The sequence below is a fragment of the Gossypium hirsutum genome, chromosome D11, assembly GCF_007990345.1.
Source record: "Gossypium hirsutum isolate 1008001.06 chromosome D11, Gossypium_hirsutum_v2.1, whole genome shotgun sequence".
In the NCBI taxonomy this organism is placed as follows: domain Eukaryota; kingdom Viridiplantae; phylum Streptophyta; class Magnoliopsida; order Malvales; family Malvaceae; genus Gossypium; species Gossypium hirsutum.
The window spans coordinates 61,325,496-61,337,771 of record NC_053447.1 but is presented as its reverse complement, the minus strand read 5'-3'; the positions used below and the strand labels follow the sequence as shown (position 1 = coordinate 61,337,771).

At 34.4% G+C, this 12,276-nt stretch overlaps 2 protein-coding genes across 3 annotated transcripts; both read left to right on the top strand.

The window, feature by feature from the left end:
• Positions 1 to 3,831: 3,831 nt before the first annotated feature.
• Positions 3,832 to 7,853, top strand: LOC107927309 (cyclin-H1-1). Of its 2 annotated transcripts, none has more exons than XM_016858377.2 (13): positions 3,832 to 4,069; positions 4,349 to 4,399; positions 4,656 to 4,728; positions 4,817 to 4,935; positions 5,032 to 5,105; positions 5,438 to 5,558; positions 5,646 to 5,714; positions 6,044 to 6,085; positions 6,356 to 6,433; positions 6,818 to 6,876; positions 6,975 to 7,059; positions 7,166 to 7,254; positions 7,355 to 7,853. In XM_016858377.2, exons 1-13 carry the CDS (start codon positions 4,010 to 4,012, stop codon positions 7,428 to 7,430), a joined length of 996 nt encoding a protein of 331 aa, XP_016713866.2. In that variant the 5' UTR covers positions 3,832 to 4,009; the 3' UTR covers positions 7,431 to 7,853. The 2 variants fall into 2 exon arrangements, with proteins under 2 accessions (XP_016713866.2, XP_016713864.2); XM_016858375.2 differs by having other exon boundaries at positions 3,837 to 4,069; positions 7,352 to 7,853.
• Positions 7,854 to 8,254: 401 nt separating this feature from the next.
• LOC107927310 (uncharacterized) lies at positions 8,255 to 9,681 on the top strand. The gene is made up of 3 exons (XM_016858378.2): positions 8,255 to 8,413; positions 8,560 to 8,620; positions 9,328 to 9,681. The coding sequence occupies exons 1-3, from the start codon at positions 8,351 to 8,353 to the stop codon at positions 9,540 to 9,542; spliced, it is 339 nt and encodes a 112-aa protein (XP_016713867.1). The 5' UTR covers positions 8,255 to 8,350; the 3' UTR covers positions 9,543 to 9,681.
• The last annotated feature ends 2,595 nt before the right edge of the window (positions 9,682 to 12,276 follow it).

Below are 12,276 nucleotides of genomic sequence, written 5' to 3'. Positions count from 1 at the left end.
CCAACAAATTATGCCATACAGGGTATTCCATTGCATGCCATCCACAATAACATCCACTTTGTTTGTGAGATTCGCAATTAGCCATTCATGGAGAGGTAGATTGAAAAAAGATGCATTCCTCCTAACCCGTAAGAAACGATGCCAAATTAATCTAGTACTTGAACAATCTCGAAGTAGATGAATTAAACTTTCGGTGGCAGCCCTACAAATGACACGGATTGGAAACGAGGAAAGACCTCTACGACACCTTTTTTTGTTTGTCAATAACTGTTCCAGTCTCACGAGCCATAAAAAGTTATTAACACGTTAAGGGCTAGGACATTTCCAAATCAAAGACCATACACTGTCAACCTGTTGTCAAGAACTCTTAGCCATCGACATATAGGCAGCAGCTATGGTAAACTGACCTGAGGCACTGTTACTCCACACACACATATCATCGATCGCTAGTTGTATTCAATGGAGCCCGTATAGCCGTTATTCGAAGTAGAATGTCCTGACTAAGTAAATGTTCAAAATTCTCCCAAAGCCAAGAACTGACATCATTTCCATATCACACACCAATAACGCCAGTTCAATTTGAGCTGGTATTAGATAGCAATTATCCAACGTCTCCAAACCCGACACCCACCGATCCTTCCAAAATCTTATCGTCCGCCCATTCCCAATTGACCAGTAATTGAACGTAACAATTGAGGCCACACTTTTTCAATCGGCCTCCCAGTCGACAAAGGGATTTTATCTTTGATTCGATATTTAGATTGTAACACTTGCACCCATAGATCATTACTATTCTCAATAATTTGGAAGGCCAATTTTAAAAGAAAAGCCTTATTCTGTAAATTTAAATTGTGGAGACCCTAGCCTCCCCCGTTACTTGGCTAACATATTGCCTCCCAACTCACAAGTGCCATCTTTCTATTCCCTTCCTAGGCACCCCAAACAAAATTTCTCACAAGTTTTTCAATTTCGTACAAACCCCAATAGGGATTAAAGTTGTCCGCATGAAGTAGTTAGGCATAGTCATCATAACCGATTTAGCTAATGTGACTCTCCTAACCATAGACAGCAGTTTAGCATCCCATCCGTTTAACCGGCTTCTAATTTTGTCAATAACAAAATGAAAATCTCTCCTCATGATGCGTTTCTGGAAAGGAGGTGCACCTAAATAGCGCCCATGATCATTGACCCTTTGGAACCTAAGCAAGCTAGCCAACGAATCCGTTGACTCGTCCTCCACATTACTCGAAAAGCATACTTGTGTTTTGCGAGCATTCACCTTATGACCAGAAAGGGCACTAAACTCTTCAAGAAAATTTTTAATCAATGTCACTTGGCTCACTTCAGCTTGGCAAAACAAAACCAGATCATCAACAAAGAAAAGATGTGATAATGCCAGGCCTTCCCCTCTTAGATGAATCAGATTCCATTTTCCTGCCTGGACCTCCATAGTAATTCTATGAGCGAGTCGTTCCATTCCCAACACAAATAAATACGGAGAAAGAGAGTCACCTTACCTTAACCTCCAATTTGGAAAGAATCAGAAGGCTCAACGTTTCAAAAAATTTGCATAGATGAGGACGAGATGCACGCCATGATAAGCCGTTTGGTAGCTTTAGTCCTCCTACTATAATTTGATTTTTTTTTGTTCAATGAGAAACTTTCATATATGAAATAAATTTACAAGCAACAAGTGTCAAGCTTGATACAAGTGAACAAAAGCGATAACTTCGAACAAGCCAAAGCTTTTAACAAGCTTGGTACAATTAGACGAGAGCCAAAGCTTTGACTAGTACAAAACAAGACCATCATCGACACAACAAAATGGCATGACTTTATCCTCGAGCGAAAGGCTAGCGAAAGTCGACGCCATAATAGCATCTACTGAGAAAGGTAGATGACTATAAGTCCAAAACTTATTATTCTACAATTGTTCCTCATCACGCTTAAAAAATGGCCAATGAAAAACTGATGCAATGGCAAAAGCGACAAGTAGTGGTGATGTCCGACCGCTCAAAGACCAAGCGTCCAGCAACCATGAATAGCCTTGGAGAGCTTGAAGCCTCTTTTTTTAGATCTCGGAGTTCGGGATCTCTAACTAGAGTTTCGAACAGTTAGGGCATGTTTGGTTCGTTGTAATGGAATAAAGTTGTAATGGAATAGAGCTGTAATCAGTAATTCAATTGTTTGGTTGAATGGAATGGAATAAAATTGTAATAGTATTCTTGAGTTTAGTTGAATGAAATGATGCTGTAATAGTATAAGAAAAAAACTGAAATAACCAGAGTACATAATTATTGTTATTAAATTTTACTAAGATTATTATTAAAATAATAAATAATTTAATCATATTTTAATATAATTATTACTAAATATAATTAGAAACAAAAAAGAAGTGAAGAAAAAAAAAGGTTGCAACTCTGCAATCAAAGGGTTTTCATTGGCTTAAAAGGTGAAGAAAAAGAAGAAAGAACGAAGAATAGATTGACCTAGGTCTTTTCTGTAATCAAAGGGAAAAAGGGAAACATAGAGATGAGAAAAAAAGAAAGTTACCCGTGAATCGAGGAGAAGATGATGGTTCCAGTGCTTCTTCATTCTCTAGGTAGAGGCGTGGGCAAAAATTGAAAATGTGGAAAAAAAATTTACTTCACGTACGAGAATGAATAGCTATTCAGTGGTGAGGGAAGGGAATGGCTAATCAGCCTTTTCCTGTAATACACCCTGAGCCAACCAAACTAATGTTCGGTGGTGGCCCACCAAATTGGGCTGGAATCTATTCATAAGCCCCCTAACCAAACGTGCTGTTAGTAGTCTTGACCAAACTAAAGGGGTGATTGGTTGGCTTCAAGAGGTGTACAGAGGGCAAATGTGATTGGATCTGAATAGGCTCCTTCGGAGGATGGATTCTTTCAGGATAATGGGAGCTACCCTATGGTAGAGGAGGTAAGAGAGGAGCACGAATGATGCCTTTCAAAGCTATACCAATGACGAACGACAGCCACAAAACAAGTATACAGGAGGTGGTGATGTAGGAAGAGTCATGGTTGTTGGGCCGTTGTGCAAGAAGCAAAGGGAGAATTTAAAGACTGACAAATGGATATACTAGTCGTTGGCAACGAAGGTCAAATGAGTCTAGTTGCTTGCTTTTCAAATAAAAATTATGTTTGGCATTGTGACAAAATTTCTCATTAATTTTTCCGAACATGTGATGGCATATACCTAACACATTTAGGTTTTTTTTTATATAATTAGATAAGTTTTTTGCTTTTGCAAATTAAAAAAGACAACAAAAGAAAAAAAATATTTTTCCAACAGTATAAAAAAAATGTCATGCAAATTATTTGATGAGATTCATGGAAATTTTAATATGAGCAGTGAAAATAAATATTTCGAAAAATAAAAGAAAACCTATTGTTATATACATGGATCCATTTACACGGATAGTTTTACACTCTTCTATGATCTTTTCTGTGATTATTACTTTAGCATTCTAATTGTTGAATTTATTTATATATTTATATTTGTTATGCATATAAATTTACGGATTGATCTGTTATATCTATCATATCGATTCAAAATATTATTTTTATTAATATATATTAACGATTGAAAGCTTTTTTACATTAAACATATCTTTAGACCTTTTTAGTTTACTAAAATTTTAACATATGATCGACATAAATAGAATAAAAGTATGAGAATTATATTATTAAAATATTAATGATAAAAAAATTATGGAAATGTATAAAACTGGGTAGAAACTTTTATGGGCTGAAGTTGCAATTTAAAGCAGTACTTTAAATGGGCTTTGAAGTTGAGGCTTGGTGGAGGGGATAATGGGGGTTTCACAAAGTGAGCTTAGAAGCGGGTCGGGTGTTGGAACCCGAATCTGAATTTGGAAAGACTTCAAATTTGGGGAGATGTGAGTGTGTCGAGTGGCTGGAGAAATTATTTTGCGTAGCTGCGATCGAATTGCTGAGTCAGGGGCTACCGAGTTACTGAGTTCTTCATGGCTGATTTTCATGCATCGACTCATAGAGCTAACTGGATCTTCTCTCCTCAAGAACTGGTAAATAATATGAAAGAAAAAAGGAGAAATTTCTTTGTTTCTTAAATGTGAGGAAAAACCAATTGTTTTTCTTTGCAATGTTTTTCCGTTTCCACTGTTTATATTGATTACAAGCTGCTGGTGTTAATGTTTTTGCTTAATTTTCTTCATGGATGCTTTCTTGATGTAAGAAGAGATTGAAAAGATGGAAAAGTAGGAATTGCAATTAATTGAGAACTTTCTCAAGTTTAAATTAGGTTCTTTTGTGTTTTGTTTTTAATTTTCTTTTTGCTGATATAGGTTGAGAAATACAAGGCTGCAAATCAAAGAGCAATACAAACACTGGAGAAGGTATGACAGAGTCCTTTCTTTTCAGTTTTGCATGTATGTCTATTTGCGCGAGCTTGAGTGTGTGTTTGCATAGTGTACCTTTGGATTATCGTTTTAGTAGATTAGATGAAATTTGTGTTGAACTCCCTTCTTTACTTCCCATTAGAAGCATTTAAATGTTGTCAGTTGCAAACCACCATTATTGAAAGCATTCCTAGTGGAAATTTTCTTTCTGGTGTTCATTTTATTGAAGCTGACTTGCTGATGTATTCTGAAGTATGGGACAACACAAATGGAAGTAGATGCTGATGGTTCACTATCATACCCTGAACCTATTGCAAGAGATAACGGTAAATGAAATTTTCTTTTACTTTTAGTTCTATTTTGAGGTTCTAGGTCATCGAGTGTACTATGTGATATTTTGATTGTTCATGTCAGCCGACAAGCATTCTCGTCCAAAACCTCTTAACATTGAAGAAGAACAGTTCATGCGAGTGTTTTATGAGAACAAACTTCGAGAAGTTTGTAGTGCATTCTACTTTCCTAATAAAATTCAGGTACTTACTACTTTTGTTTTTTTGGATAATGGTCATACTATAAATAAATATGAGGCCATGATCAATGTGATTCTGTTTGTGGTTCATGTTTTGCAGGCAACTGCTCTAATTTATTTCAAAAGGTTTTACCTGCAATGGTCGGTCATGGAACATCATCCAAAACATATAATGTACGATTCTTCTAAATCTCTTTCAGATACAAGCTCCAATGCCCTTTATCTCTGCATGTAATATGCTGGATGAGTCATTCTGATTTGCGCTTAAGAGTATGTTAGAAAAATGCATCATGTGCTATTTTAAAAATGTATGAAAATATCAGGTAAGCAGCATAATATCAGGTAAGCAGCATACTGTTTGGAATTTGTATATTGTCCCTGACTTTGTCATTTCGTATGTGGTGGTGGAAGAAATGTTACTTTGACTGATAATCACCATTGAATACTAAACTTTCTTTAGAGAATAATGTAATTGTTAAATTGGAAAAGTTTCTTTATAACTCTAGGTTAACCTGTGTGTATGCGGCCTGTAAGATAGAAGAAAATCATGTGTCAGCAGAGGAGCTTGGTAAGGGGATTTCACAGGATCATCAAATGATTCTCAATTACGAGATGATAGTGTATCAGGTATGGCTACTGTTCTCCTTCCTTTTTTTTTAGTCTTGCTTTTTTCTTTTGCTTGTGCTTGTCAAAAGTACATATCTGGATTTGCAGAGTCTGGAATTTGATCTCATTGTTTATGCACCCTATCGTTCAGTTGAAGGTTTTGTCAATGACATGGAGGTAGGTTTGGTTACTGATTATCCTTTTGTTCTTCCTTCTATAGTTGTAAAATATATTTACAAGTAAATCTTAAGTTGTTATTTGGGGTAATCATTCGTTTTCCCTTATTTGTTTACTCAATATTATTTATATCAGTAGTTAAAAAAAAACTTTTGGAACTCTTAGTCTGTGGTCAATAATCAATATAATCATGAGCTAACCATCTTGGTGAACTGATACAAAGAAAAGGGGTTTTGTTATGATACCCTTCCTATTGCATTCTGCTCTGATTTAGTCTGTGCGATTCATTTTCCCCCTAATAATTAATGACAAAAGTGTTGGTTCTCTAGGAATTCTGTGGAGTAAAGGATGACGAAAATCAAATGCTGAAGGTAATATTTGTTATTGTCCTCTGGAATATTATGTTTGATAGCCCCATTCCTACTCATTTTCTGGAGAGTTTTCAATTTTTGGTTTGACATGCAATGGAGCTCATATCTTTGTACTTTTGGTTAATCTGATCCAAACTTGTATCTTTATACTAGCGTGGATAGGGCATTAACTTAATGCTGGCAATATATAGCCTCCAAAATTATAAATGCCGGACTTTATCTTCCTAAGATGTTTTCTATGTGTCTAATTGACGTGTTAATATTGTATAGGATTTGCAAGAAACTGCAAGGTTGGAAGTTGACAAAATTATGCTTACTGATGCTCCACATCTTTTTCCTCCTGGCCAGGTACTCTTTATAGTTCAAACTCCATTTTGAGCGAATCTTCTGCCATATTTTGCTCAATTGATAGTCTATACAGAGAATATCTTTTGCAAAGGCCTTATAAATTAGTTCTTATAAAAAAATTGGTTCTTTGCTTGTGGATAAATTTTTTTCTTTAATCAATTTCACCAGAACAGAACTGAGTTTTAAATAGAAACTTCGTTAAAATTTCAGCATGACAAACCTCTCTTTCATGATCTATTATGAATGTAAGCTTCCCATACTTGTTGTAATGTGCTAATTGTTATGCATCTTCTCATTTGTAATTGATCAAATCCGTATCATGGATTGATTGATCTTCCTATAATATGATTCTCGTGGGTTTGCTTATCTGTTGCTATGTTACAGTTGGCACTGGCTGCTTTACGCAATGCGAATGAGATGCGTAGAGTTCTCGACTTTGAGGGGTATGAGCTGCTTCATAATTCATGAAGTTCTTTTAGTTAGGAGTATGATAAATTAATATTTTACAATTTATTTCAAGTCTTTGTTGTGTTCTTTGCAGATACCTAAGAAGAATTCTTGCACGCCAGAATTCCAAGCACACCATTTTGCAGCTGATAGAATCTCTAGATGCTATAGATGCTTGGGTATAGTTCCATTATGATTTGATTTTTGACGTAAATCCAGTTCAGCAATAAATCCGTACAAGGTTTCACTGATTCAATTATATACTTTGGCTGGCAACATATATAGGTTAGGAAATTCAAGTTCCCCACAGAAAAGGATATGAAGCACATAAACCGGAAACTGAAATCTTGTTGGGGGCATAGCTCGCACGACGAGTATGTTCTGTACAAGTCACTCTATGTAGATATGAGATGTTTTGTTTGTATACCTACTTTCTATGTGGATTCATGCTGATTATTGGTTTTGTAACAGCAGTAAGAAGCGGGAGAAGAAACGGCACAAATCCCATAAGAGTTTGAATGAAGCTCATAACGGACCGACCCTTGCTTAACCTTACACATTGGAATTACCTTTGTTCAATGAAGTCATTAGTTTGGTTTAACTCCTCTCAAGATCGGTCTATAGTCCATATTATCCCGTTACCAATCTGTTAGGACAATAACATGGTCGAACTGAGAGCAAGGGCTATCGAAACAACCCGTTTTCGGTGACTATTGTGGCAGAGTTGGTTCATGTAGGAGACATCAGCACATTCTGTATGGTGACCAGACCCTTCTGGAGAAGAGCTAAATCCTGTGGGGTTGCTGACCATAGGGCTCTGATTCCATATGATGGAACATAGGTTTTTGGTTACTTAGAAAGTGAATTATGGCAGAGGACTTATTATCTGTAACTTTTTCTCTCGAATTCTCGATCATAGATGCTTTGTTCATTTTTATTACATTGAAGAAATGAAAAACTTATTGATTACCAATTTCTGATTTTTCATGCTGTAACTTTGATGCACTGTTTTCGGACTGGTCGGTTGGGTCAATGGACCAGTGAATTGATTGAACTGGTTGTGTGGACCGGTTGAACTAATTTTTATTTTATTAGTTTAATAATTGATTAAATTAAATTGGACAAATTGGTGTGGCCTATCAAACCGATCAGATTAAAAATTGATAATCTGACTGATTTGAGCACTCATATAGTTCTAAAAACTTGTTAATGATTTTGTAATCTTGAAAATGAAAATGGTAGCAAAACATGCTTAAATTGTCACTCACCTGTTGAATTTTCATAAATTATGCAAACATTCTGATTGCAAATTAATTTGAGGTAAAATTTATGTTTAATTTCCTAATTTAAGATATAATCAACACAATCTTCAAAAGAGGCGCTAATCAAAATTGTTCCAAACGCTGTCGTTTAGCAAACCTCTTCCACCTTAAACCCAGAAACCTCTCTTTGCTTCAGCAGAAGCTTTCAATGGCGTGCTTCGTTTCCTTAAGCTTCTCAATTCCTCCTTGTTCTCTTCCAAACCCACTCAAGGTAACCCCACACCCTTTTGGTTCCTCCAAATTCTCTCCCTCAAAACACTTAATAATTCTCACTTCAAAAAAAATGTGAACTCTTTTTTATTTGCTTTTTCTTGGTTAAATGTCTCTTTTTTTTTTGTTTTTTAAACGTTTATTCAGGTTAGATATCCAAAGAAATCAGCTTCCTGCAGACTTCCAGGCCTGGGAATCACCAAAACAGGTTCTTTTTCTTTTAAAGCTTGCAGTCTATCCCATTTTTCAGGAACTTCAAAAGCACGATCCTTTTTTATATAATTCTCAGCCATTTTTATAGGAGTAAACTACTAATGAACATAACATGTAAAATACAGTGAATTCAGACAGTGAATTCAGATGTTGGGTTTAGGCTAGAACTTTGTCACTATAGAAATGCAGCTAATTTATGGGCTGTGGTTTCTTTGAACTGCTGAAATGATGATGAACTTCTTCCTTTTTTGAGTTCACAGAACTAGGGATCGTTTATTTGATTAAACCTAAATTTGTGTGTTGTTTCTATTTCTTTGTCCCTGTATTTTGAATAAAAGCTTGCTTGAGGCCTTGAGCTAATTCTGCAAGAGTTTCAAGTGGATTGGGGATGAGGTCCTGGAAGGTCACAAATTTAGCCTTCATCATTAGCCCACTTTAAAATGGATACTACACTCTTAGAATCCTTTCTTTGGAGTTTCATCTAAGCTGTATAATTCAGCCAACTGAAATTCACAATATTGCTTAAAAGGTGAAACTAACATTCATAAGATGGATGAGAATGTGCAGAAGTGTTTAAAATGTGTCACTGAAGTTACTACTTTGATTTGCATACATTGTGACTGGATTTGGGTGTTTATTTTAGTCACTCCCTTGCTAGTGTATATGCTTTTATAAACTGATATCATGAATTCCTACTTGCAGCATCCTATTTTCTGGTCCTCTGCTGCTCAAACAAAACCATATATTCTGTCAATGGCGAACATTATCTGACTACAATGTCAAAGCCTTTTGATGAACTTGTTTCATGTAATTTGAATGCAAGTTCTACCCGTATCGTTATAATGGGTTATTGGGTAGGACCTGATGATGATGATGATTGGGGATTTGTAGAAGCGTCTATATGTCGATCGGGATAGTCGATTCTTTGCAAACTTGCATGAATCTGGTGTTTTCCAATTTTGTTCATCATTTTCAGATACTTCACAGTTTTAAGGAACTATATGTATAGCTTGGTAGGCATTGTTTACTACCAAAAGTTATGAAATTCTTGACATATGTTTTTGTTTTTCAAACTGTCTTTATATGCCATTAATCATTACCACATATTGAATGCAAGGGAAATTATTGCGGAAGGGATGAGTCCTTTGTTCATGCATTACTCTTCTATGGAGTTTGCCAAAACGATTCAAGGCTGCTAAAGGTGAAGTGGGCTCACAGGAAGCAGCTTTTTAGGCTCAGACTCCTATCAGTTTATAGGATACAAATCTAAATTTCATCCTTGTACAAAAATGCATGTTGCTCGGATTCGGATACGAGTTTGAGGTATGAGTATATGTTTAGGGTTTAACTCCTCAATCGACTTAAACTCAAGACTACGGACACAGCACAAAAGTGATGTGGGCTCCCATTATTTAAGACAAATAAGCAAACAAAACAAAATAAAATTAATCAAAATCAAAATCAAAACAAGTGGTTGAGTGTAATGGTAAGACACATCACACTCTTAAGGGGAGGACTCAGGTTTGAACTTTGGAGGCAACATTATTGGGAGGAGGAACCACGAACCTCAACCATAGAAGACTTGCTCTCAATAACATCAATGATTGAGCGGGTTTTCTCATGCAAAATCCTTAAAGTAGAAAAGTTGATAATTTAAGCTTTGAAATCGGAAAACTTTACAACTCTAAAATACTTGAAAATGAAAATCACCTATTTATAGGGTAAAAATAAAAATAATAAAATTGAAAATTAGCTCCTAAATAATAACCTAATTTAAGGAAATCTCTTTAACTTCACTTAAAAATCAATAAAAAAAACACTAAAATCATTAGTTGTTGAATATAATTAGGTGAGTTACATCATAATTGTGATTAAAAGAGATAAAATATTGAATAAATCAAAATAATCTTGATGATTAATTTTAAATAATCTTATAGGATTTGATCAAATCTGCTCTTTTTGACACAATGCTTAAAACTATCTATAATTCTTCTCCAATCCAACTCATAAATAAGAAGATAATGCATTTTAGCACATTCGAATCCACGTCCTCCTGCATTGGCAGTAATGTCCATGTTAATCGAATTAAGGCTCAATCGACAATTGACTTGCAAGAATTAAAACAAAAACATTAATCGGGCAGCATTCTTAGTAAATTTAAGTCAACGTCAAATTCATCATAGTTAGGAAAATTATATATATATAAAGTTTTGATAGATGAGAATTACTAAAATTGATAAAATAAAAGATTTCCAAAATGAAAAGTTTTGCCAAGGTTTTCAAGAATGGTCAAAATTGTGAAACGAACTTTCGTACATATTTGGACCTCACAAACATTTTAATTTAATTTGACGAGCTTTGCTTCTAATGATCAGTTGATTAAGTAAAATAAAGGTAATGTGTAAATATTGTGTAGAAAATGATTTATATTTAATTATACAAATTTCATTTTAACCATATATTATTTGGAATGAAATTATACCATTATTTTAGGCTCTCAGTTTCTTTTTCTTGCTTTTCGAGATTTCAATTTGATTTTCTTTTTATCTTTATTCCATTTGCTTTTAAGCTATATTTATTTTGGACGATTTAGTATCTGAACTACCTCAAATTCCTAATTTCCTTTCATATTTTTTAATTCATTTTTTGACAAATTTTAAAAAAAATTATAACCAATTACAAAGCGCCACGTGGTGCTTTTATGTAAAAAATAATATTTTCTTTTATTAAATATATATACACATTAAAAATATAAAAATAGAAATAAACATATAAAAAATTCAAAAAATATATATATAAAATCTAAAAAACATAAATTATAAAAACACGACAATTGAAAAAAGTTAGTCGGAATTAATAATATTATTAAAAAGTATTTAAAAAATCGTCAAAAGTTAGGAAAAAGTTTAAAAACAATTTTTTATAGAATTCTAAAATATAAAATTCTAAAAAGGTATTTAAACTTTAACTTATTTTATTAATTCATTTATTTGTTGCACATAAATTACTGATGATTTGTTGAACTTAGGGGATGTTTGGTTCAATGTAATGGCTATACCATTATAAGTCTATTACAAGTTTATTCTGCAGGTCCACACAAACAGCTGTTTGGTTCAATAGAATACCTTATTACGCGTGTATTTCATTTGGGGCTTACGCAGGCAAATTTAGTGATTCCTATTCCCTCCCCTCTCCACCAATTATTGATTCGGTGCTTGAAGAACCCTATCTTACCCTTACCAAATTCTCACCTCAAAAACACTCAAACAACAGTCATTCCTTGTTTCCTTCGACTCTAGCACTCCTCCCCTTCATCCAGCGTCCTTCAGGTAAACATTTATCCCTTCCACTGTTCCTTTCATTTTCCTCTCTGTCATTTTTTCTTACCCACAAAATTTTTCTGCCTCTTTTTGTTACTGCTTCCTTCACCATTTTAGTCCCTGTTGTTACTCTTCTTCCCTTCACCATCATCTCTGATTTTTTTTATTAAACAAAATCTCTGAGATCTTGGATCTGAATTTTTATCCTACCAAGCTTTTAGTGAGTTTACCCTTTTTACCTCTCTTTTGATCTTATTTTTCATGTAAATTAAGACCCCATTTTGTTTGGAATTTTTTGAATTCTGGGTTTTGATTATGGGTGGGTGTTTTC

Excerpts from the sequence above, each read along its gene's own strand:
- LOC107927309 (XM_016858375.2), top strand. The coding sequence starts at position 4,010 with ATGGCTGATTTTCATGCATCGACTCATAGAGCTAACTGGATCTTCTCT. Across the intron at positions 5,106-5,437 it reads CATCATCCAAAACATATAAT|GTTAACCTGTGTGTATGCGG; the intron begins GTACGATTCTTC and ends TTATAACTCTAG. Across the intron at positions 6,877-6,974 it reads AGAGTTCTCGACTTTGAGGG|ATACCTAAGAAGAATTCTTG; the intron begins GTATGAGCTGCT and ends TGTTCTTTGCAG.
- LOC107927310 (XM_016858378.2), top strand. The coding sequence starts at position 8,351 with ATGGCGTGCTTCGTTTCCTTAAGCTTCTCAATTCCTCCTTGTTCTCTT. Across the intron at positions 8,414-8,559 it reads CTCTTCCAAACCCACTCAAG|GTTAGATATCCAAAGAAATC; the intron begins GTAACCCCACAC and ends ACGTTTATTCAG. Across the intron at positions 8,621-9,327 it reads CCTGGGAATCACCAAAACAG|CATCCTATTTTCTGGTCCTC; the intron begins GTTCTTTTTCTT and ends TCCTACTTGCAG.